At 44.0% G+C, this 23426-nt stretch overlaps 1 protein-coding gene across 1 annotated transcript in view; it reads left to right on the top strand.

Moving 5' to 3' along the window:
- SDF4 (stromal cell derived factor 4) overlaps positions 1-23426 on the top strand; it is a 75835-nt gene that overhangs the window by 11277 nt on the left and 41132 nt on the right. The window contains exons 2-3 of the mRNA XM_077457572.1: positions 4894-5222; positions 19343-19479. Of these exons, the coding sequence (XP_077313698.1) occupies positions 4918-5222; positions 19343-19479 (442 nt within the window). The 5' untranslated portion in view covers positions 4894-4917. The remainder of the gene's footprint in view (positions 1-4893; positions 5223-19342; positions 19480-23426) is intronic.

Raw genomic sequence — 23426 nt, 5'->3', positions numbered from 1 at the left:
GTAGTGGTGAGGTCCATGTGAGTTTTTCAGCCTTTGGTGGTATTGATGCACCGATCACGTGTCAAGGTGGTGGATGGTGGAGACATACAGCAAGAATAATTATAACATCACATCACTTGTGGATATTTTTTCTCTTTTTTTTTTTTTCTTATTAGTGCACTCTCTGTAAAGCTATAGAGATCTGGGAGAGCCGCTACTCTCGTGCACATCGCTGGATCAAGGTAAGTAGGGGGGCACATGCAGCACAGAAGGTTTTATTTATTTATTTTTTATCCTTGATGCATAGAATGTATTAAGGCAGCCTTTCTCGACCTTTTCAACACAGAGGAACCCTTGAAATAGTTCTCTGGTCTTGGGGAACCCCTACTAAAAATGAGAAATCTACAATTCATGATACATTAGTGTGATGGTCAGTGGGACCTTTTTCACCATGAAAATGATTGCAAATAGTGTGTGCGTGTTATACGCCAATACTTCAATTTTAGCTGCCTTGGAGGGGACAGGGAGCGGGGCAGGATGAGCACCGTTAGATACAGTGAGAATCTCCTGTTTACTCGGCGGCCTCTGTAATAGGAATTCCCGTATCCTGGGCCGCCATTGGACCACTGTTCTGTCTATAACGGGAGATTCTCACTGTATGTAATCTGTTGGAGCTTGTCCCACCCCCTCTCTGCCCCCTCTGGGCCGCACCGATGGCACTGATGAGGCTGCATTGATGGCAATGGTGAGGCTGTAGATGGGCACTGACCCAAAGTTTTTTTTTTTTTTTTTTCTCTTTTTTTTTTTTTTTCCCTGAAACTTCCCTTTTAAAATGAATGTGCGTGTTATACGCCAATAAATGCGGTACCTCCTTACAGATAGCTAAAAAGATCAATGGGATCTTGGTAACAGTGGGAACTTATCTTAGAGGCAGACATTGCCAAATGCTGAAGGAACCCCTAGCAACCTCTGGAGGAACCCTGGTTCAGAATCGCTGTATTAAGGTAAAACAAAAAATAAAAACCCCTAAGGCTTTACAACCACTTTAACCTTCAGTCTAGTGTCACCTGTCCTTGTTTTTTTTTCTTTATGCTCCCTCCAGCCTGTACATTGTGGTAACGGTAAAATGTGTATTGCCTCAATGCGCGATGGTGCAATACACTGTGTGCAGCACCATTCATGTTCCTCTGTCCTGTTTGTTAAAACTTCTGTTTGGTGAGCTGTAAATATGAGTCAAGTATTCGTTATCTGCTATCCCCCCCCCCTTCTACAAAACTCTCTTGTCTTCTTTTGTGGTATTTGGGTGTCATGAAAACTTTACTCGAGCCATCTGTCATTATCCTCCAAAACCCCTCATGTTCTGTTTAAAGCTTAGTCAGGTGTCACACCCTGTTATTGAGTCATTAGTCGTTTTGAGCTATTACAGTTTTATTAATCGGTGGTCATTTAAAGCGGAGTTCCACCCATTTCTGTGTAGCTACTGACTTTTAATAAACAGACCCTCACCTGTCCCACGGTCCAGCGATGCGGCCACCTGAAGCCTTGCTTCGCTCCTTCTCCTTCTCTCCGCAGCACCAGCATTGCAAGTTTGGGCACCCGGTCGTGACAGCTTGTAGCTTCACAGCCAGATGCGCACTGTGCATGTGTGAGTCACGCTGCATGTTCTGAATGGCTGGGCAACCTTCTGGAACCTGTGACATGTCCCAGAAGAGGACAGGGAAGGAGGGGGGAGAGGAGAATTTCTGCTCTGTGCCATGAGTGAAAGTGGGAGCTGCGTACCTGTCAAAACTAGGTACCCGCTAATTGTAGCACGTCAGGGGGGTCAGGAGTCCTTAAAGTGGACGTTCCACTTTAGGGTGGAACTCCACTTTAATCCTCCATTTGTCCTGCTCGTTGCTTATTACCACACTTGTCCTTGAAATCAGTGGTCATCAACCCTGTCCTCGGGGCCCACTAACAGGCCAGGTTTTATGTATTACTGTATTTATCGGAGTATAACACGCACCCCAAGTTTAGGAGGGAAGTTTAAGGAAAAAAATTCAGTGTCAATTGCAGCCTTGTCAGTCATTTGCAGCCTTCCATTGCAGTCTTGCCAGTCATTTGCAGCCTTGCCAGTCATTTGCAGCCTTGCCAGTCATTTGCAGCCTTGTCAGTGTGTTTGTGGTTTAAAAATGGTGCTACCGAGATACAGAGCAGATGTCCTGTGTATCTCGGCGGCGCTCGGTAGTTCTCGGCGACCTTCGGCTATTTTCGGCCGTTCTCTGCCGCTTTTCTGCTTTTTGCGGCCAAAAATACCCGAAGGTTGTCGAGAACTACCGAGGAAAAAAGAGCATGTTATTATACACCAATAAATAAGGTACCTTGGGGGAGATGCAGACTAGAATACTGAAATCACTGAGCAGCAAATGATATCGCCTGTATTTGTTATCTTGCAAATCTGGCCTGTTATTGGGCCCTGAGGACAGGTTTGATGACCACTGCTTTAAATGCCTTGTGTGTCAGAAATAATTTTCTCTTTTGTCACAAACAGCAGACGTTCCTCAGCTTTACAAACTGATACACTGCCGCTGTGCTACATTCATACCGGTGATTATAGCCAGTGCTAATTGTAGTGGCCGTTCCTTCTGCAGCTCACAGCGACTCTCAGCAACTAGGTGTAGCCACCACCCCCTGCACTACAATGACAGGTGGCTGTTCGCTGGATGCACAGGGAACAGTGATTACCTGCATCGTTCCCTGCTGGACAACGTTACTATTCGCACCGGCTCTAATCCCTGGTGTGAATATAGCCTTAGGCAGAGCCGACAGACCATCCACTTCACATCACATTCACCACAGTGCCTGGCTTGATACATTTCAGATGACATAGGTAGGTCCGCATGGTCCCTGCCACATGTTTTACCTCCTTTAATGAAATGTACATATGTGTGGGTACACACTAAACGGAGTAACGCAGTGTGAACGGGGCCAAAATCTGTTGGGTTTTTTATATATAAGGCTAACATAAACAGGTATTACATTGTCATTGCATTAAAGCAAAACTAAATTGCACATTGTATGGTTGAGCCAGAATGTCTGTTTGCACAGCATCCCAGGTGTTCTTCATATTGAATTGGAGGGGTTGTAAAGGTTTGTGTTTTCACCTTAATGCATCCTATGCATTAAGGTGAAAAAACACCTGTCAGTGACCGGCCCCCAGCTCCCCCATTTTACTTACCCCTCAAACTTGTCCCATGGGGATGCACCGTCTGTCTGGGTTTCTCAGCTCTTGATTGGATAGATTGGTAGCAGCCCAGCCATTGACTCCCGCTGCTGTCAATCAAATCCAATGACTGGGGGGCGGGGCCGAGTCCTGCATTCGGAAATGCTGGACTCGGGAGCTGCAAGGTAACCCCCACGGAGGGTGCTTCTCCCAGGTAGTTATCTGAAGTAGGAGGGAGCCGAGAGAGCTGCTGAGGGACCCCAGAAGACCAGGATCGGGGGGCCACACTGTGCAGAACAAGCTGCACAGTGGAGGTAAGTATGATATGTTTGTTTTAAAAAATTAACTTTAGTGTCACTTTAAAGCTGAAGTTGGATCTGTATATATGTTTTGCCTTCTCTGGTGCCTTCCTATCCCTATCATCAATGTACTGATCTTTTTAACCACTTCAATACTGGGCATTTTTACCACCTTCCTGCCCAGGCCATTTTTCGGCTTTCTGTGCTGTCGCAGTTTCAGTGACAATTGCACAGTCATGCAGCGCTGTACCCAAACTACATTTTTAGCCTTTTTTTTTTTATTTTTTTTTTTTTTTGGAGACAGAGCTTTCTCTTGGTTTTATTTCCTCTCACACTGTGACATTGTGTGAGGAGAGGAATGATGATAACTGGCAAGTTTATTTACATGTATTCAGCTGTGATTGTCCCCTTACAGCAATCACAGCACACCTGATGTGTGCCCCGGGGGGGGCGGGGTTCTGGGAGGATGTTTATAGACGTCCTCCCAGAACGAGAGAGCCGCGCTGTAACGGTCTATCAGCTATAGTGTGGGTCTGAAGTGGTTCAATCCATTTTGTCTTCATTACATGCCTGTAGTCACTGAGTCTCTGTTCTTTTCTTTGCAACTCTGGTGGGAGAGGCTGGCAGGATGCTGTATATGGCTTCCTAAAAAACCTCACAGCACCCTTTTGGAGGAGTTATGCAAATATCAAAATGCCTTGATGGGTGGATGTTAGTCTGGAGGCGAGGAAGTCCTAGGCAGGCTGTAGACCTTTCTAAATAAAAATAAAAAAACACATGGGATGCTGAGTCTCTGATTAAAGAACTGAAATCCAATGAATGAATGGGGCGGGCCAGGGACAGTCAGTGTTAGGAGGAAAGGGCTAGATGATGCTGGATGTTCTCCAGCCAGTGAGCGAGATGTGCTCTATCTGACTTGCTGCAACTTTTAATGAACACTACAAGAATCTCAGTGTGCTATGAAATGAGGGAAAGCGTTTTCATTACAGGACAGGAGCATGTACAGCTGTGCAAGACTAAGAAAAGGTGAACTACATACTGACCCCCCCCCCCCCCCTCTGTGGTTGATGAACCAGTGCAGCAGTCCAAGGATTTGAAATCCTGCCCTTCTCCACCTCATTTCTGCCCGGGATGTATAAGAATGATTCAAACTGGTTATCACCGGTACAGAGAATTACTCTGATCCATCCCAAAAGGCCCCACAGAAAGAAAAGGGAAAAGGAGCAGGGATTTTAATTCCTTGTGCCACTGCACCAGCTATGTTGGCACTGACTGTTCATCGCCCAGGGAGGTAAGTACAGCGAGGAGGTGTGTAGAGTGCGGTTTACATTTTTATTTTTTCTCAAAAGGTGAACTAACCCTGGAAAGGTTTGTGTTTTATGTAAGAATTTTCTGTTCTTATTTGTTTTGCAGGTAAAAATCTCCACATTGCCAGGAATGATGGTATCTAAGCAGGCCTTTATGTTCAGCTTGGGCTCCCTCTATCTGTCCCTTCTATTTGTGTTTCTTCTCATGGACGTCTACGCCAGACCTGCAAACAATTCGTCCATAAAGGAGAAACCCCTGGAAAGCAAAAACGAGAATGAGATACTGCCTCCCGACCATCTGAACGGGGTGAAGATGGAAATGGATGGTCATTTGAACAAGGATTTCCATCAAGAGGTATTCTTGGGCACAGACGACTTCAACGAAGACTCCGAGCCAAGCAGGAATAGGAGGAAACTAGCAGTTATCTTTTCTAAGTAAGTAACTGATTACAACACAAGTCAGGCAAAGCGCTCACAGATCAGTCGTATTGTATATTTATAGGAAATGTAATGCTTGCAGTGCAATGTCTGTAAAAGCCGAAAGGTGGCACAATTCCCCTAACTTAGGAACAGTACAAGTTTGCATTCAGTTTAATGTGACTGGTAGATGTTCTATGCATTAGTCACTACTGCAAACTACTGAAGTTCCTTATATCCGTGGTGATGCCAGGTGCAAAAGCCCAGGAGTCCGCTGCTGCATGTGAATACAAAGAATCGGGCCGCACACTTAGATATGCAATTCCTAGTGTTCTGAAGAATTATGTACATACTTTAACCATTTGCTTACTCTGCACTTAAACCCCTCACCTATCCAGACCAATTTTTAGCTTTCAGCGCTGATGCACTTTGACAATTGCACAGTCATACAACACTGTACCCAAATTAAATTTTTATCCCCCCAAATAAGCTTTCTTTTGGTGGTATTTAATCACCTGTGAAATTTTTATTTTTTAAAAAAATGTAAAAAGACCGACTTTTTTTAATTTAAATTTTTTTAATTTTTATTTTGTTATAAAATTTTAAAACTGGTAATTTTTGTCCATCGTTGATGTATGCTGATGAGGCGGCAGTGATGGGCACTGGTGGGTGGCAGTGATGGGCACTGGTGGGTGGCAGTGATGGACACCAATGGGTGGCAGTGATGGGCACTGATCGGTGGCACTGATCGGTTACACTGATAGGCAGCACTTCTATGTGGCACTTGTGGGCATTTTCAGGTTGCAATTATGAGGCATAATTGCCTCTTCCGTTTCGGGACCGATGTCCCTTTAAGGTCCACTGTTAGCGTGAGGAGAGAAAAAAAGCAATCACCAAGCTTTTGTTTTGATCATGTGATCAGCTGTCATTGGCTGACAGCTGATCATATGGAAAGGGCTCGGGACTGACCCCTTACTCAGATCGGTGATCAACCGAGTCTCAGTGACTCGGTGATCACAGGTACACGTGCAGGTAGCGTGCACAGGGGAGCTCATTATATGACGGCCTCCCGGGAATTCACATCCGCGCTGTGGCAGTCATTCGGCCATAGTGCGGATGTCAGGTGGTTAAAGGTAAATCTATGAAAAACATTGGCCCTAAAGGAAGATTTTACCCCCTTCATGACCAGGGCATTTTTTTTTGCTTTTCCACCCTGCAAAAATTAGTCATGCAACACTGTACCCAAATTAAATGTGTATATTTTCTTTCTATACAAATGAAGCCTTCTTTTGATGGTATTTGATCATCACTGGGTTTTTTTTTTTGTTTTTGTTTTTTAAACGAAACGAGAAAAGACCAAAAATTGTGGGAAAAAGCTATAGTTTTTACATTCTGCTGTAAAACATTTCCAATAAAAAAAAATGCAAAAATCAAGTTTCTTCATAATGGATTTTGCAGGCCAAAATATATTCTGCCACATGTCTTTTGTAAGAAAAATGCTAATATGTGTATATTGGTGTGCATGAAAGCTATGGCATCTACAGATGATTGTGTAAATATACTGAACTTATTTTTATTTTATATATATATTAGTAATGGCGGTGATTAGTGACTTATAGTGGGACTGTGATGGGCAATCTGACACTGGGAACTGGCTTACGCTGGCTGGAGAGGGGTTAACAATGTGTAATGACTGCGGCTTTAACCAGTCAATATGACAGATTTTTCTCCCTGCTGTGCAGGCAGAAAAAAAAAAAAAACGCCACATCACTGCGCCATGTACTGAGCCCTGTGTTGTTAATAAATGAATGGCTTTGTACTCTGATTCACTAAGCCAATCAGCAGGTCCACGCCATAAATCATTGGCATTGGGGCACTCTGAAGGCAGGAGGAGCCAGAAGTGCCAGTGGGGGACCCCTAAAGAGGAGAATCAGGGCTACTCTGTGCAAAATCATTGTTTTTTTTATTTTTTAAAAATAAAATGGAACCTTTATCATCACTTTTAGTGCCGTAGGAAACGCAGATAGCAGCAGAAGAGTTCTGTTTCAGTTCATGATGCAGATTTTATCCTTCCCAGGCCACTCCCCCCCCCCCCCCCCTTATTAGAATGACTGACTAGGACTTTGCTTCACAGTTGCAAAAGAAGAAAAGTTCAAGCCACTTGTATATATTTATTGCTGGGTCTTCTGTTCCCTCGCTATAGTTGAATGATTATTGCTATATATCAGGCTATGGGAATTGTAGATGTACTACGCAATCAAAGTATACTTGAGAGATCTATCCTCTTCCATTGCTGACCTCCTTTTGAAGATGCGCTGATCCTCCTGGCTTCAAAACTTTGAGTTTTTGATTTAAAAAGTGGATGTAAACCCGATTTATGAAATATGAGCCGGACACATATATCTGCAGTATTTTCTTATCTCTCTCCAAAGTCCCCTGACTTTCTCCTGCTCCTTTCTTCCGTTATCAGCATGATAATGTCTGACAAGTTCTCCATCACAGGAGATAAAACCAACCTGAAATTTGTGTTGGGGAGGTTCATATAAATTAGCAGACAGCTAAACTATTCACAAGACAGCTCTGAAAATCGCTACCTATGAGGGGGGGGGGGGGTGCCTTTCCTCCAATCAGCTGTCTTGCCTGTATGCCCTGACTTCACTTCCTGTGCTGAACAGGAAGAGAATGTCATCTGAACTTTCTAAAGAATATATAAAGCTGAAGACAGCAGATATAGATGTAAAACTTATGTAGGGAGATTTGTTTAATCTCTGTGTATCATCTGAGGCTGTTCACTTCACTGGGTATATGTGAGGGTTTAAATCCACTTTAAATTAAGCTTGCGGCAAGTGAAGTCGGAACCTCATTTGTTCCAGGTCAATGACCTTTAGAAGCATGAAGATCAGCATGGCAGTCAGGTGATTAAAGCTGGATACACACTATATCATTTTGTTTAGATTTATTCCTTTAGATTTACCAAAAACCATATAATATGAGGTAAATTCTAAACACTTTCAATTTGTATGCAATCAGGCAGACCCTTGTACTACACAGTTGAAGGTAAATCCAAAGGAAATCGAACAACAAAAGTTGTATAGTTTGTATCCAGCTTTACACTTTAGCAGGGTGGATTCAATTTAAATCGAGTCAATTTAAAGCGGGAGTCTGCCGGGAGTGCGCGTTTTTTTTTTTTTTTTTTTAAAGCCAGCAGCTACAAATACTGCAGCTGCTGACTTTTAAAATAGTGACACTTAACTGTCCAGCGCGCCCGCGATGTCGGCACCCGAAGCCGATCTCTCGATCGTCTCTCGGGTGCTGCCGCCACCATCTTGGGTATGGGAATCAGGAAGTGGAGCCTTTTGGCTTCATTTCCCGGTTCTCTACTGCGCATGCGCGAGTCACGCTGTGCAATGAGGATGGACCCGCTGCCTCTGGGATGTGTGTGTTTCCCAGCAGGCAGCGGGGGACTTTCGGAAAGGGGCGTAATCTACGCCCCTTTCCGCAGAGAGCTATCCCGGAAGTGGGTGCAGATACCTGTACTGTACAGGTACCTGCACCCCCCTCCCCCCTGAAAGGTGCCAATTGTGGTGCCGGAAGGGGGGAGGATTCCAATGAGCGGAAGGTCCACTTTTAGGGTGGACCTCTGCTTTAAATCATAATTTCTAAAGAACTGTCATCTCTGTCCCGCAGCAGCTCCTCCTCTGACCCGCTGTTGACTCACCAACAGTCCCATTCACTTTAATGGGACGGCTGGTGACGTGGCAGTGACCCAGCAAGCTGAGGGACATGGCGGCAGCAGGTGAGTGGATGGATGCCCGCTAACAGGCACTGCCATTATGGATCTGAAATGACAGGTGCTCTTTAAATGTAAGGGCTTATTCTTACTGGTAGTTAGAATCTTTAATATTTGCAAACAAAACGAAGGGTTTCCTATTTAGAATAATAAGATGTCAGGTTAGTAAAACAGAAATATCAGAACCGATTTTAGGTTAGTCATACATGGTTGAACTACTTAAATTCTTTTGTTTAATTAAAACAATATTATTGCCAGTGCATGTTATCTCAGCTTGCAGAGCTTGGATTCCTTGAATGAGTTTACAAAAAATGTAAAATATTGCACAATGCTACATAAATAAGCTCAAGTTCATGCTGAATAAATGTAATTATTATTGTCTTAAAGTGGGGTGCCCCCCCAAAAAAAAAGTCAGCAGCTACAAATACCGCAGCTGCTGACTTTTAATAATCGGACACTTACCTGTCCCAGGGTCCAGCGATGCGGGAGAACGAAGCCCCCCCCCCCCTCGTTCCCCGCTCTGCCCGCGGCGCCGTCATTCGTACTGTGGGCACCCGGCTGTGGCTTCACAGCCGGGCACCCACTGCGCATGCGCGAGCGGCGCAGGGCGCCGTGATACGCCGCACAGTCACCTGGGACACGTGACAGGTCCCAGATGACTGTGTGGCGCGAGGGGAAGCGATGTCACCAGCCCGGGCAAGGAAGAAGGCAGACTGAGGGACCCCCTAGCAACAGGTATTTAGAGGTGAGTAAAAGAATGTATTTTTTTCCAATTTTTTTTTTTTTTTTTTTTTTTTAAGATTTTTATTCCCTTTTTTTTATTTTATGGTGGCAACACCACTTTAAATAGAAAACTATCTCTATATAGATTTTTGCGCCAAAAATTTATTACAATTTGTTAAAAGTAAAAAAAAAAAAAAAAAGTGTGTGTGTGCATATATATATATATATATATATATATATATATATATATATATATATATATATATATATATATAATATAATATAATTTTTTTTATTTTTTTTTATCCACCTTGCACTTCAGTAGACAGTCATAGGAGCCCACATAGACCTCCCTCTGAATGTAAATAAAGGAGCTATTGACAGTTTTACTGAAGCATCTCGGCCCCCGACATAGACGCGTGTGTGACTGTATACAGAGGAGGAACAAAACTAAGATAGAAATAGCAGTTTTTGTGGGTTTTTTATGGCACGCCTCTCTAGTGAAGTCTTCTCTGGAAACTTCTGCAGTTTTGTGGTCAGGGGATCCATCCTTGAAATTTATATGTTGTAACCATAGTAAAATGTATGATGGATTTTAAGGGAAGTTAGTCATTATAAGTACTGACTAATATGACTAATCTATATGACTACTATATCACTTCTTAAAAGTGCTAGACATTTGACTTCGGTGACATGAGTCTGAATCACATGTTTTTGTGTTTTGTATGGGTTCAGTAAAGTAACAGGCCATTCAGAATCAATATTTCAGATTTGAAAAGATGCCAGCAAGATGAATTGTATAACAGATTTGGATGTTTCTGCTGAAGACTAAGTATCCAGCTCCACCCAGTTGTGATGGCCCCTACAAAGGCATTTTCACTCTGTTTCAAAAATAATGCAAGCTAGGGGGCCTAGAACTAGTCACCAGTGTTAGCTGTATAGCAGTGGTAGTCAATGTATTTGCTATAGGGAGCCTGAAGTGGGGCCCCCTGACATGCACATAATAATCAATATATACAATATTTTAGAAAGCTGTCAGACCACAGATATACTATAGGAGATGGTCAGAGCCTACTACCATGCTACAAGATAAGGTAACGTTATAGGAGTTTTTGAACACAGTCATAGACCAAAGACACAATAGTCAAGACTCTCCTTCTTTACAAATTAATTCTTCCATATATGTGCTCTCTACAGCCCAGTTAAAAATTACTTTTATCACATTAACCACTTCGGACCCAGGCCAATTCTGACATTTCTCTCCTACATGTAAAATTCCTAATTTTTTTGCTAGAAAATTACATAGAACCCCCAAACATCATATATGTTTTTTTAGCAAAGACCCTAGAGAATACAATGGCGGTCATTGCAACTTTTTATCTCGTACGGTATTTGCGCAGCAATTTTTCGAACGCGTTTTTTTCAGAAAAAAAACAGTTTCATGCTTAAAAAAAAAACAGTAAAGTTAGCCCAATTTTTTTGCATAATGTGAAAGAGGAGGATACGCCGAGTAAATAGATACCCAACATCTCATGCTTCAAGATTGCCCGTGCTCGTGGAATGGCGCCAAACTTTGGTATTTAAAAATCCCCATAGGCGACGCTTTAAATTTTTTTACTGGTTACATATTTTGGGTTACAGAGGAGGTCTAGGGCTAGAATTATTGCTCTCGCTCTAACGTTCGCGGCGATACCTCACATGTGTGGTTTGAACAACGTTTTCATATGTGGGCGGGACTTACGTATGCGTTCGCTTCTGTGTGCGAGCTCACTCAATAAGACCCCATATCTCACCTCTAGGCTGGGAAGAATAAAAAAAAAACGATCATGGCTTCCTAGCCAGATCGGCGCCAATAATTTGAATACCGAGACGGCGTGACGTCATAACATCGCGCCCGGCCTCCGAACGATCATAGAGACTCCGGGGACAATCTAGCCCGCCGGAAATCTCTATGATCACTTGCTGGGGGATCCTGTGACCGACTCACTGATGGAAACAGTGAGTCGGTAGAAGCACCGGAGGGCGGCGGGAGGGGGGGGCGTCCCCTCCCGCCGCCCGTAAGAACGATCAAGAGGCGGAACAGCCGCTATGATCGTTCTTATGGTGTAGGGAATCGCTGGCTGAAAACGGCAATATCTGAATGATGTCTGTGGCCTCAGGCATCATTTAGATATAACCAGCGAAACCCCATGACGTCAATAGACGTAGTGCGGGTCTCAAGTGGTTAAAGGGGTTGTAAAGGCAGAAGGTTTTTTCTCAATGCATTAAGATAAAAAGCCTTCCGTGTGAAGCAGCTCCCCCTAATACTTACCTGATGTCCCTCTGTCCAGCGATGTCCAAGAGTGTCTCAGCCATTCGACATTCTCCTTCCTGATTGGCTGAGACACAGCAGTGGTGCCATTGGCTCCCGTTAATAATGGGAGAGAGTGGCCCGGGCCAGGGCTCCGTGTTTGAATGAACACAGGGAAGTGTGACCCATAGCAAGCTGCTTGCTGTGGGGGCACTAAACAGGAAGGAGGGACCAGGATCACAGAAGAGGGACCTGAGAAGAGGAGAATCTGGCTGCTCTGTGCAAATCCACTGCAACAGAGCAGGTAAGTATAACAGGTTTGTTATTTTTATAGCAAAAAAAGAGACTTTACAATCACTTTAACTAAAAGCTGCAGGAGCCAATGGCTCCCATAGCTGGTGGCTTCATGGGTCAATCGGAGAACATAAGGCAGGAAGAGGTGGGCCACATCTCCCCTGTGGAAGTTTTCCTTTTAATGTTTGTAAAAAATAAAAAAATAAAAATGCCCATGCTATGGAAATCCACGAACTTGACCGTGCTAAATTCCATAATGTGTGGCCAACCCAAATATAATTTCTGAATTTAAATTGACTAAGTGGACACAGCCTACCTGCTGTAGTGGTCTTTTTTTTTTTATTGAATCACAAAACTGGTTGAGCAGAATTAGAAATATTTGGTAACCTTTGTGTAGTCAGCAGTTTGGCTGCAGCTTTGCTTTATACTATATATGCATGGCAGGATGATGATGTGTAAAGGGTATGGGGTAAATCCCCTATCTCTGCAAAATAAGTGATTACATTTGGCTGCTCACTATTGCTGTAGAGCAGATACCCGCTTCTGAGAAATCTGGGCCCACGTCTTCGGTAAGAGTGTGCTCATTGGCTCTTCCTGTTGGAAGCAATGCCTCTTCACGTACTTTTACAAGAAACTAAACCTGTCTGATTGAAACAGCTTGATAACCTGAAACCTGACTGAACGTTGTGGTTCTGAGAGGTGCAGAATATATGCCCACGCACGTAAAGATCTCTGTTAGTGTTTGCAGACTTTGCTGAGCTAGGTGATTTTTGCTGAACTGAATTGCAGAGGTTTGTATTTAGTGTGAAAAAGGGAAGATATGGGAAATGATCACCCCCCCCCCCCCCCCCGACCAATATATTTTCAAAACAGGTTTTATTAAAAAAAATTGCATTTATAAAAAAAAGGTTAGACACAGACAATGTAAACATGGTAAAAATTTACAATCGTAGCACACCAAAAAAACAATCTGGAGAACATTAACAAGACAAAAGGAAAGGCCTCAACAAAGGCCAATAATATGGGGATCATAGAACAAGCATTAACAACTTCTAATGAGCAGTGTGCAAGCATTTAAATATCAAGGAACAGCTCAATGCTATGACTTCATTGCCTCTTGGCCAATATAAAGGGTCTCCTAAATTGAGAAATCCATGCATTTTTTTATTTTGTTTTGATCACTTTAATTGCTGTCATAAGGAATGTAACCATCCTTGTGGCATGTACTCTTTATGGACGGATCTGGGGTCCATAAGATTAGCAGTTTTGAATACTTTCAATTTTAAAAAAATTGCGTTATGATGCCGGTAACCCAGAATCAATGACCTGTCGTGTCATTGCTTCTGGGTTACCATAGCGACTGCCTGATCAGAGCCAATTCCGGCTTTGTTCGGGTCTTGCGGTGGGGCAGGAGAGCCCAAGCGAACCACAGAAAGCGGAGGGACGGGTGGGTATGGCGGGGGGTGGGAACTTGATAACAGAGTGGCTGGTTATCCACTCTGTTTGTTATTACAAGAAAGCTGACTGTCTGCTCTAAAAAAAAACGGTACTGGGGCATCACCCTGGCACAACCACTTGAAGTCAAATGACATACCAGGTACGTGACTTGGCGGCCAGTGGTTATCACAAATATGACAGAATCAAAAGAATTTGATGGGGGAATCCCTCCCGATGAGCTATTGTGTTCTCCTGGTGGGGGAAACTGTTCCTGCCAGGAGAAGATTGATTATTGCTAGTGGCTATAACAGCTGCTAGCCCTGTAAAATCCAGCGGGCTGGTTATACCCAAGTTGATTAATCAACTTGGGTACATTTAGCCTGCCCATACATGGATGCAATCTCAGCCGGATCAGTAGCTTCAAATTAGGGCTGGGGAAAAAATTGATTAAAAAAGTTAGGCAAATTGACAATTTTTTTTTTCACCACCGTGCTGGTCCTGAGGTGCTGTGGGCAGGAGATTTTAGGCGAGGCTGCGGCTTCGGCCTAGTCCACTAGGCCAACACCGTGGCCTCACCTAAAAACTCCTGCCTGCAGCTCCGCAGGACCGGCACGGTGTCCATCAAAAAAAAAAAAAAAAAAAATCGCTTCGAATCTAGTGTTTGTGTTTTTTTTTTTTGTTTTTTTGAAAATCGCCCAGCTCTAATTCAAACGGTCTATGGCCAACATAAGCCTCTGGATACAAAGGTCTGACAGGAGTGAGTTAATATGGTGATTATGCCTGTCTTCACAGCTAATTTATATGGCCATACTAAATAGTAAGGCTGGGCTCAGGTGTGTTCGCCATCAAAATGCTATAGCCTACAGCACTAGTCAAGCGGGGAAAATCATACAGGGCGGTTGTACAGAAGTCAGTCAGTAGCTCCACTTCTGCACAGCCTCTGTGTCCATACATGGATTGAAATCCACAAAGTTCTTGCTGAATTGGTTGAATTTTATCCATGTATGGCCGGCTTTAGATTTCCCTTGTTGGAAGAAATCTATACATGTATGACTAGCCTTTAGGCTCATTTACATGGGTAGCCGGGGGAAGTAAAAGCATGCCGCCGTTCAGGGATGTACACGTTACAGCAGACAATTAAACCCCCTGTCATGTTTGGCAGCCTGCACCGCCACTGAACTTGACCCAATCAAAGTAATAGGGTTGCAGTGCAACCACCATACAGCTGCATGCAATGCACATGGTTTTGGCATGGTGGTTCATGGTTCATGTTAGAGAGTTTAAACAGGTGACATATTTCCTCTCAGCTGCCTGTCAACCACCCTCTAGAAAGTGACTCACTGCAGATTGCTTTTCAGAGGGATAGCAAGGGCTGCTTCACATCTGAAGCAGCCTTTTCCTTTTTGCTCGTTGTTTGCTTCATTTGGCCAGCTTGTTGGTGGACAATAGAGGAGGGAAGAGAGTGTCTGTCTGGTTTGTAAACACAAAGTGTGCTCAAAAGCAGAAACCTCAGCCATCTTAGGTGGGTGTCATCTTCACTTTCTCATATTGGGTTTCCTCGCCGTGTCTGTGGGGGCTGCTATGTGTAAGAAAAGAGGGGGCATGCGTGCTAGGTGTGGTTTCCAGTTATCACATTGTTTTCACACTCAATTGTGGTTTTTACACTCCAATGTTTATTTGTGTTTTTTAGTTTGTGTATTTTATCTGCATTTCAAGTGTGATTTCACAAAGAGATTATGTTTGTTTACTTTGTGGTTTTTACTTCCTAGAATTTTTAGTTTGTTTTTGCTTTTAGTTTGCTTTAAAGTGATGGAATGTTTACAAACATCAGCCATCATTCATTGTAGAGTGATTGCAGTTTGACAATTGAGAACAGATGCTTATCACAGATCCCTTTTCAGCGTTCCTGGCCATTTTTTTTTTTTTTTATGCTGGCCATACACAGATTGAATTTCAGCTGGTTTAGCAGGGACCAATCAAATTTCGATACATGTATGGGCCGGGAGGTTGATCAATAGATTGACTTATGTCCTACCGCCCTGTTGGATTTTTGCTGCTTGATCAGCACTGCAGCTATAGCCGGCAGCACCCGATCCGTGTATTCTGGTGGCACAAATGTCTCTCCGCTGCCAGAATACAAAGGCATAGTGGCAGGATTCCCCCATCGAGTGTTCATGGGGGGAATCAAGTCATTTATTTTTATTTTTTTCCATTCATCCCTCTATGTGCTGCCTTAGGCTGGCCATAAGCGGTTCGAATCTTGGCTTGTTCAGCAGGAACTGGCCGAGATTCGAACCATGTATGGGCAGGCTTAATGTACCCATGTTGATCGAATAACTTGGGTTCAACCAGCCTTTCATATTTTAAATCCAATTATTAATGACTATTATAGCTGCTAGCAGTAATCACTATTTTCTCCCAGCGGGGATGGCTCCACGGGAGGGATTACCCCATTAACACTGTCTTTGTTGTTAAGGGCAGTGTTTCTCAACTCCAGTCCTCAAGGCACTCCAACAGGTCATGTTTTCAGGATTTCTCCTACATGAAACAGCTGTGGTAATTACTAAGGCAGTGAAACTGATCAAATCGCCTGTGCAAAATAATGAAAAGCATGAAAACATGACCTGTTAGGGCACCTTGAGAACTGGAGTTGAGAAACGCTGGATTAGGGAATCAAGTGATTTTCTTTCCTGCAATCTGTGGTTGCAGGAAAGAGAATGCTCCATCTATGGCCATACACACGGGCTGAATATCAGGCAGCATTGGCCTTGTTCAGCAGAAACTGGACGACATTCGGCCCATGTGTATGGCAGCTGGTCTGACAGAAGCCGGCCGAACGTCCGGTTTTTGTCGAAGGGACACGACCAAAAAAGGTCTGTCAGTACAGGCAGCCAATGGCTGAGAAAGCTGACCAGTGTGTTCTAGCAGGATGGCCCTCCCACTGTCGGAACACAATAGCTCAGTGGGGAGATCGCTGTACTAACATTGGATTGTCAGTACAGCAGCTCCTCAGTGGTTCAGTCCACTGGGTTGAGCGGGAAAAAAAAAAAAAACAGCATTTGCTGGGCTTCAAAGAGAAGTATGGGATTATTTTTTATTTGAGAAAATCATACTTGCCTAGGTGGCTGCATCTGTGCCCTGATGGCTCTAAGGCTGAGAACTGAGTGATAAAACACCGCCAATTGCTCGGTTCTCGCTCCCTGAGCAGAGAGCTGGTGACTGTCATTGGCTCTCTGCTGCTCTGTCCCTCCCTTGCTCACTGGAGCCCTGGGCTGAGAGGCTGAGCCGGGTGCCAGTTCAGGCACGTGGGCGGATCCTGACATGGTCATGATCTTTCCTGATCCTGGACCGGCTCTGACATCAGTCGACAGTAGTCTTGAACCGGCTGTCTGCTGAAAATGGGTGACGGGAGGGTAGAATGAACTGCATTCCTGTGATCCACAGAAGTACAGCCAATCGAGCTTTGGCTGTACTTCTCCTTTAAGGAAACATGTGGAAGTGCATACTATTTAGAGATGAGCACTGCAAAAACATCTTAACATGTGCTCACTGAAAATACACCGTACTTTTCTTTTATTTCTTTGAGATGTGGAATCGGATTTCCCCAAAGTGTGCCCACGGTTTTCTGGTTACTGGCCTCTGAGCTGACTTCACATGTGTCAGATGGTCACTGATATCCGCTCACTTTTTTTAGTGTAAACAACTTGTGTTTTTTTTTTTTTTTTTTTTTTTTTTTTTACTTCTTCTTCTGAAAATGCTTGTTTTTCTTTTATTCTGAAGATATAGAAAAAAATCCCAACAGCTTCGTCACCTGTTGCTGTTTGTCATCCTGCCAAGCGAATATCTGATTTGGGGAAATAAAGCCTTGCTCAAAGAGTGCCCACACAACCACATCATCTATTTTTCTAATTGGGCTTTGTGCGGATGTAGGAAGTTCCGCTTCTCTTCAAATGTCACCACATATTACTTTTTACAGCAGAAATGTTCTGCAGATCCTTTCAGGTGAGCTACTGTGCAGTTGCACTCTGTTGTACTGGCACAGTGTTGAGGCATTTAGGTCCCCCATCACCCACCTCCCTCACCCCCCCATATGTTACATTTAAAACGAGTCCTCTCCGCTCCTCCCAGGACCTCCTGCTCTCTAGCTCCCTTGCCACCACTTCTCATGCTCACCTCCAGGACTTCCCCAGAGCTTCTTCCATCCTCTGGAACTCCCTGCCCCAGTATGTCTTGTCAGCTCCTACCCTCTCCGCCGATCCCTGAAAACGTAATTTATTCAAGAAAGCCTACCCCACCTCCACCTAAGAACTCTACCCGGGTCACCTCCATCAGATACTCCCCTGCAGCTATTACCTTTTGATCTTCAACTTGTTACATTCCAGTCACCTGGTATCAACCAGAAAGAGAAACTCCAGAAATATGATATTAAACCATGTTGCCTTCCAGCAGTCTATCACATAAAATCCCAATAAAATACATTTTGTGTTTTTGGTTGTAACATGACAAAATATGGAAAACGTCAAGGGGTATGAATACCTTTTCAAGGCACTGTAAATCCTGTATAATGCCCGTTTTTATGCATTTTTTTTTTTTTTTAGGTCTGGTGACCTACCAGAAAAGTCATTTTTTTTCTTGTGTCAAACAGCTAATTACCCAGTTGAAATACAAATCGGTGAGATGTCTTATCTGCCAAAGAATTTGTGGTTAAATCCATTCACTTTTTGTGATTCACGCTCTTCTTGCAGTCAGAACTACCAAGCATGACACCACATTCTGTGTTAGGCTACTTTCACACTAGGGTGGCGGATCTGTAGTTTTAGTGGCAATTTTTGGCCGCTAGCGGGGTACTTTTAAATCCCCCGCTAGTGTCTGAATAAAAGGTTAAAACCTCCCGTGTTGTGGCACTTTCGATTCGCTTTATATTCATTCCAATGGGCAGGGGTGGTGTAGGAGCGCTGTGTACAGAGCTCCCAAACCGCCCCAAAGATGCTGCTTGCAGGACTTTTTTTTTCCAGCCCGGCAAACGCACCACCTCAATGTGAAAGCACTCAGACTTTCACACTGAGGAGGCATGAGAGGCAGATTTCAGGTGCTTTACAAGTGATCTTTTTAGCGCTAAAACGCCTGAAAACTGTGAAAGGGGTCTTACAGTTAAATTGCATGTGAACCTTAACTGAAAGAGCTTTAGCAAACTATGTCAATTTGTCATTATGTGGTGAACATCAACACTGCTGATCTCCTGCCACTCTGTGATTACATGTATTCCAGCAAAGGCTGTATAGTATTTTTAAGGGTGAATTTCCTGATGGTGACAATAGTAGTAGACCATCTCTGTGCAATATGCATCCACACAACCGCTTTTAATCTCCATTGGGCGCATGTGAAAATGCAGGAGTACATTTAGCATATAACCGTGTCTGAACAGCATGGCATGACCACCAGGTATTTTAAAGAAGCCACAGATTTAAAAATATTGAATATGAAAGCCTATATGAGATTTTAGTATTTGGTTTAAAACAACACCTAACTGTCACATAAAAACATCATAAATCATTCGTGTGTGATGCGGCGTGCTTTATTTTCTCTCTCCTTCTTCTTTTCAAGGGTGGACGTGAACAAAGATAACCAAATTAGTGCACAGGAGATGCAGCAATGGATCATGGATAAGACCGAAGAGCATTTTAAGGAGGCCGTGAAGGAGAATAAGCTTCACTTCCAGGCTGTGGATCCAGATGGGGATGGTAGGAAATGGTTCACTTAATCCCTGTACACACTAATAGTCTATTTTTCGTTCAACCCAGCGGGTTAAAGGAAAAAAAAAACTGAAAGTTCTGGTTGGAGCCTCTGTACTAACGGTCCAACGTTAGTACAGCAAACTCCCCCCGCTGATCGGTTGTTTTTTTTGACAGGAGGGCAGCCCCCGCCAGAACATTCCGATCAACGCTCTCTACCATTGGCTGAGAGTGCTGATCGGGAGCCAGTCAGCTGCTGGTTTTCCAGTATGCTTGCCCGACAGAAGCTGGCCAAATGGCGGGCTTCTGTTGGTCTGGCTGACATACACACAGGCCGAGTGTTGGACAGATTTTATTGAACCGGCCATTGTCTCCCGACCAGGGCTGGTGCAAGGATTTTTGACACCCTAGGCCAGTGATGGGGAACCTTGGCACCCCAGATGTTTTGGAACTACATTTCCCATGATGCTCCACTACACTGCAGAGTGCATGAGCATCATGGGAAACGTAGTTCCAAAACATCTGGGGTACCAAGGTTTGCCACCACTGCCCTAGGCGAAAGTGAGAGCGTGAGGGAGCAGTTCTGGACAGTGTGGACACATGTGACGTGATGTCACTGATGTGTCAGTGTGGAGACGGAGACGGGGGCGGGGGGGGGGTGAGGTGCGCTGCTTCACGCATGTCGGAGGCTCAGCGCTGGTGTATAGTGCAAGCTCTGTGGACAGTGCTGGAGTAGGACAATCAGCGGTCAGGCGCCCTAGGCGGCAGTGCGCCCTAGGCGGCTGCCTAATCCGCCTAGTGGTAGCACCGGCCCTGCTCCCGACATTCTGCCCATGTGTACTAGGCAATCAATTCGGTAACGGACTACCAAAGGACTTGACTTGCAAGCCAAGTTGTATAGCTGGGGTGTGGAAATGTACAAATTCAGTGTTGGTGATCAGTCTGTGTTGCAGGTCAATAAATCAACACCAGTATGCAAGTAAAAAAAGATATAAAAAGAGTTCATATGCAGCGCCTGATTAAATAAGCCTGGAGGAAATGGAATCCAGGGAGACGGTGTGTAAAAAAGACAGTACCCTCACACCAGCTTTGGTGTATGCAATGACACATCATACCACAGTGCACCTATAAAATACTCCTACCAGAGGGTAGATGGACAGAAGCGTATCAGCACAGGTGCCATGGATGTCTCCAGGCTCCAGCATGTACGGCTCTCTCACACTGCAGGCACTACAACTGGTTTCCCTCTCCAAAGATTAGTGATAGGTAAGGATGAGCTCAGGTGTGTTTGCAGCTGCCTGTTGCCTGCGCCCACCAGGAAGCCTTCACTCCGCAGAGCTATTCTCAGGCAGTAAGACATTTCCCGATCTGTGCAGCCGCGGATCGGAAAATGTCTCGCTGCCTGTGATTAGCAATGCGGAGTGTTGGCTTCCTGGCAGGTGCGGGCACGTGGAGCTGCAAACAGGTCTCTGCTCAGAATCCAGCCCTGCTCCACTCGGTTATCCAATAATGGAAATGCACCCAACAATAGATATAAGGAAGCGCATAGTGAAGCTTGTTTGGGTAAATGAATTTATAAAAAACTCACAGAACAAATTTTAAAAAACAAGCATTAAAAAGATAGCGTCCTTTGTGTCCTCATGGCATCACCTAATGCATTTTAACCAATCGGTCGTCCTCAGAAGGGTGGTTAGTGGACACATGCATGCAGTATATATACACAACCGGTTTTTATACCCCCGGGTGAGAAACACCAACACATCCATTAAAGAATCGGTGCATACTAATTGAAAACAACATAAGCATATCTATACAACTTTCAATTAAGAGAGTGAGTATACAATAGAGTATATAAAATAAACAATTCACAAAGCATAAAAGAATCTAGTGCTCTCCATATAACAGGTTTAATGTCAGCATAAATTAAAATCTTACTTACAAACTTGGCACTTCAGCCGAGTGCAGGCACATGAGCCTTGTATAACTGTTGGTTTCTAATCAGGAAGATGGCTGCGGGGGGAGGAGTCACATCTGACGTCACCCGCGGCCATCTTCCTGGTTACAAACCAGCAATTAAGTTTGTAAGTAAGATTTTCATTTATGCTGACATCAAACCCGTTATATGGAGAGCACTGGCTTATTTTATTCTTTGTCCATATGTCTGGGGAGATGATCGGCTCTATCAATTGCCAGTGGCTCGTTGAGATGAGTACCCCAGGTGTGGGTCAAAAGCTGAGTGACCTTTACAGGTCAAGTCTGTGGTGGATGGGCTGCAATCACAGCTTTATCGTCTTGTCTGTCATTCAGTATTGCACGTAAGGAGGCTCTCTTTGTTCTCATACTGGATGTCTCATCACTGAACCATTATACATGGGCTATTAATATATTGCACTGTACAATTAAAAAATCATGCTTACTTGCTCTGCATCAGGAATCCTGAGTGTGCAGTGATTGTTTCCTGAAGCTATGTACAGCCCCTCCCACCCACTATGATCTGTCTGACTTGCATACAGAAGCACATAGACCCAATGATGACATCACTGAGTCCAAGATAAAGAATGCAATGCAATATTTTTTTTTTGAGAGGGAGGAACCAGGGAGGGTAAAATAGCTTTAAATCTCAAATATAAGACTGAATACAGTCAGTGGGAGTGAAAGCATGCCAAGTATGTGGTATTAAAATGAACTTATTTTATTTACCCAGCTTGAGCAAACCAATGGGGTAAATTCAAAGTTAAACTCCAGGCACAAAAACACTAACTTAAATATCACTCAAACCCCGCAAAGGATATGAATCAATTTTGTGAGCCTTTGCACACCCAGATATTAAATTGTAAAAGTAGCAGTGGCATAATTACTGCACTGTGCAGAGAGTAGAGCTGTGAGAGACCCAGGAGGCTCCACACATTACAGAATGCAGAAAACTACAAGAGGGGGGTGGAGACAAGACCGGCCACCCTGCACAAGTCGAGAGCAGCAGTGACCGGTCTTAGTACAGGAAGCTCCTGCACAGAGGTAAATTCTGACACTAAATTACTGCACAGATCTGGAAGAAATACACAGAGCACACCACGGTTAAAGGAAGAATACAATCTTTACTTATCGTGGAGTTTGGCTGTAGACTACATTTACACTAATGCATTTCATGAATGCACACAAAATTGTGCATGTGTTTATGAAACGCACAAAAAACAGACCACGCTTGTGCTGCGTGTTAATTTGTACCCAAAATGATGCAAGCAGACACATGGTTTTTATTTTCACTCATTTTTATTGGTGTAAGACGCACATTTTTTTTGCAGGAAAAATGCAACAAACATGTACATAAAACCACTCGGTAAAACAAAATGCGCAAAGCTTGATGCTTGGAAAAAGGTCTCTGAGCTACTTTGCTGAACATAGGGCGGTCCATTGCTTGTGCCTGATGTGTGTTATAGTGTGAATGGGAACTTAAAGTTGCTATAAACCCTACATATACCCAGTGAAGTGATACGTATGCAGAGATTAAACAATCCTCCTACATAAGTTAAAATGGCTGTCCTCTACAGCCATTTAAAGTGCACAGTTTTCACAACATTTCTGAGCTGTGGGCATCTGATGTCGCACATGGCAAAGCAGGGAGTTGGGTGTAATCTAAGATCTGAGTGGAGGAAATACACACACTCTCTTAGGGAAACATGCACAGCTGAGGCTGTCAATCACCTGTGTGCTTGGAGGGTTTGAGCGAGGCTGTCTCCTTGGATTGCTTGGTGTCCAGATAATTTATCAGAAGTAGATATCTAAAAAGAGATACCAAGCTTGTCCAGCCATGTGAATGGAGACCGGTTAACCAGCATGTGTTTCCCGTACCGCGTGCGCTCCAAGCCTCACTCTCATGCGTAAGGCATTCGCGTCCCAGCAGCCTCTATGCGTTTTGCAAGGTATGATTGCGTCATCAGAAAGATGCTGGGATAGTG

This window comes from Lithobates pipiens, unplaced genomic scaffold (genome assembly GCF_037356315.1).
Source record: "Lithobates pipiens isolate NorthernLeopardFrog02 unplaced genomic scaffold, aLitPip1_a1.2 Scaffold_27, whole genome shotgun sequence".
NCBI classification, from domain to species: Eukaryota; Metazoa; Chordata; class Amphibia; order Anura; family Ranidae; genus Lithobates; species Lithobates pipiens.
The sequence above is the reverse complement of the archived record's forward strand: the minus strand, read 5'-3'. Positions and strand labels throughout refer to the sequence as shown.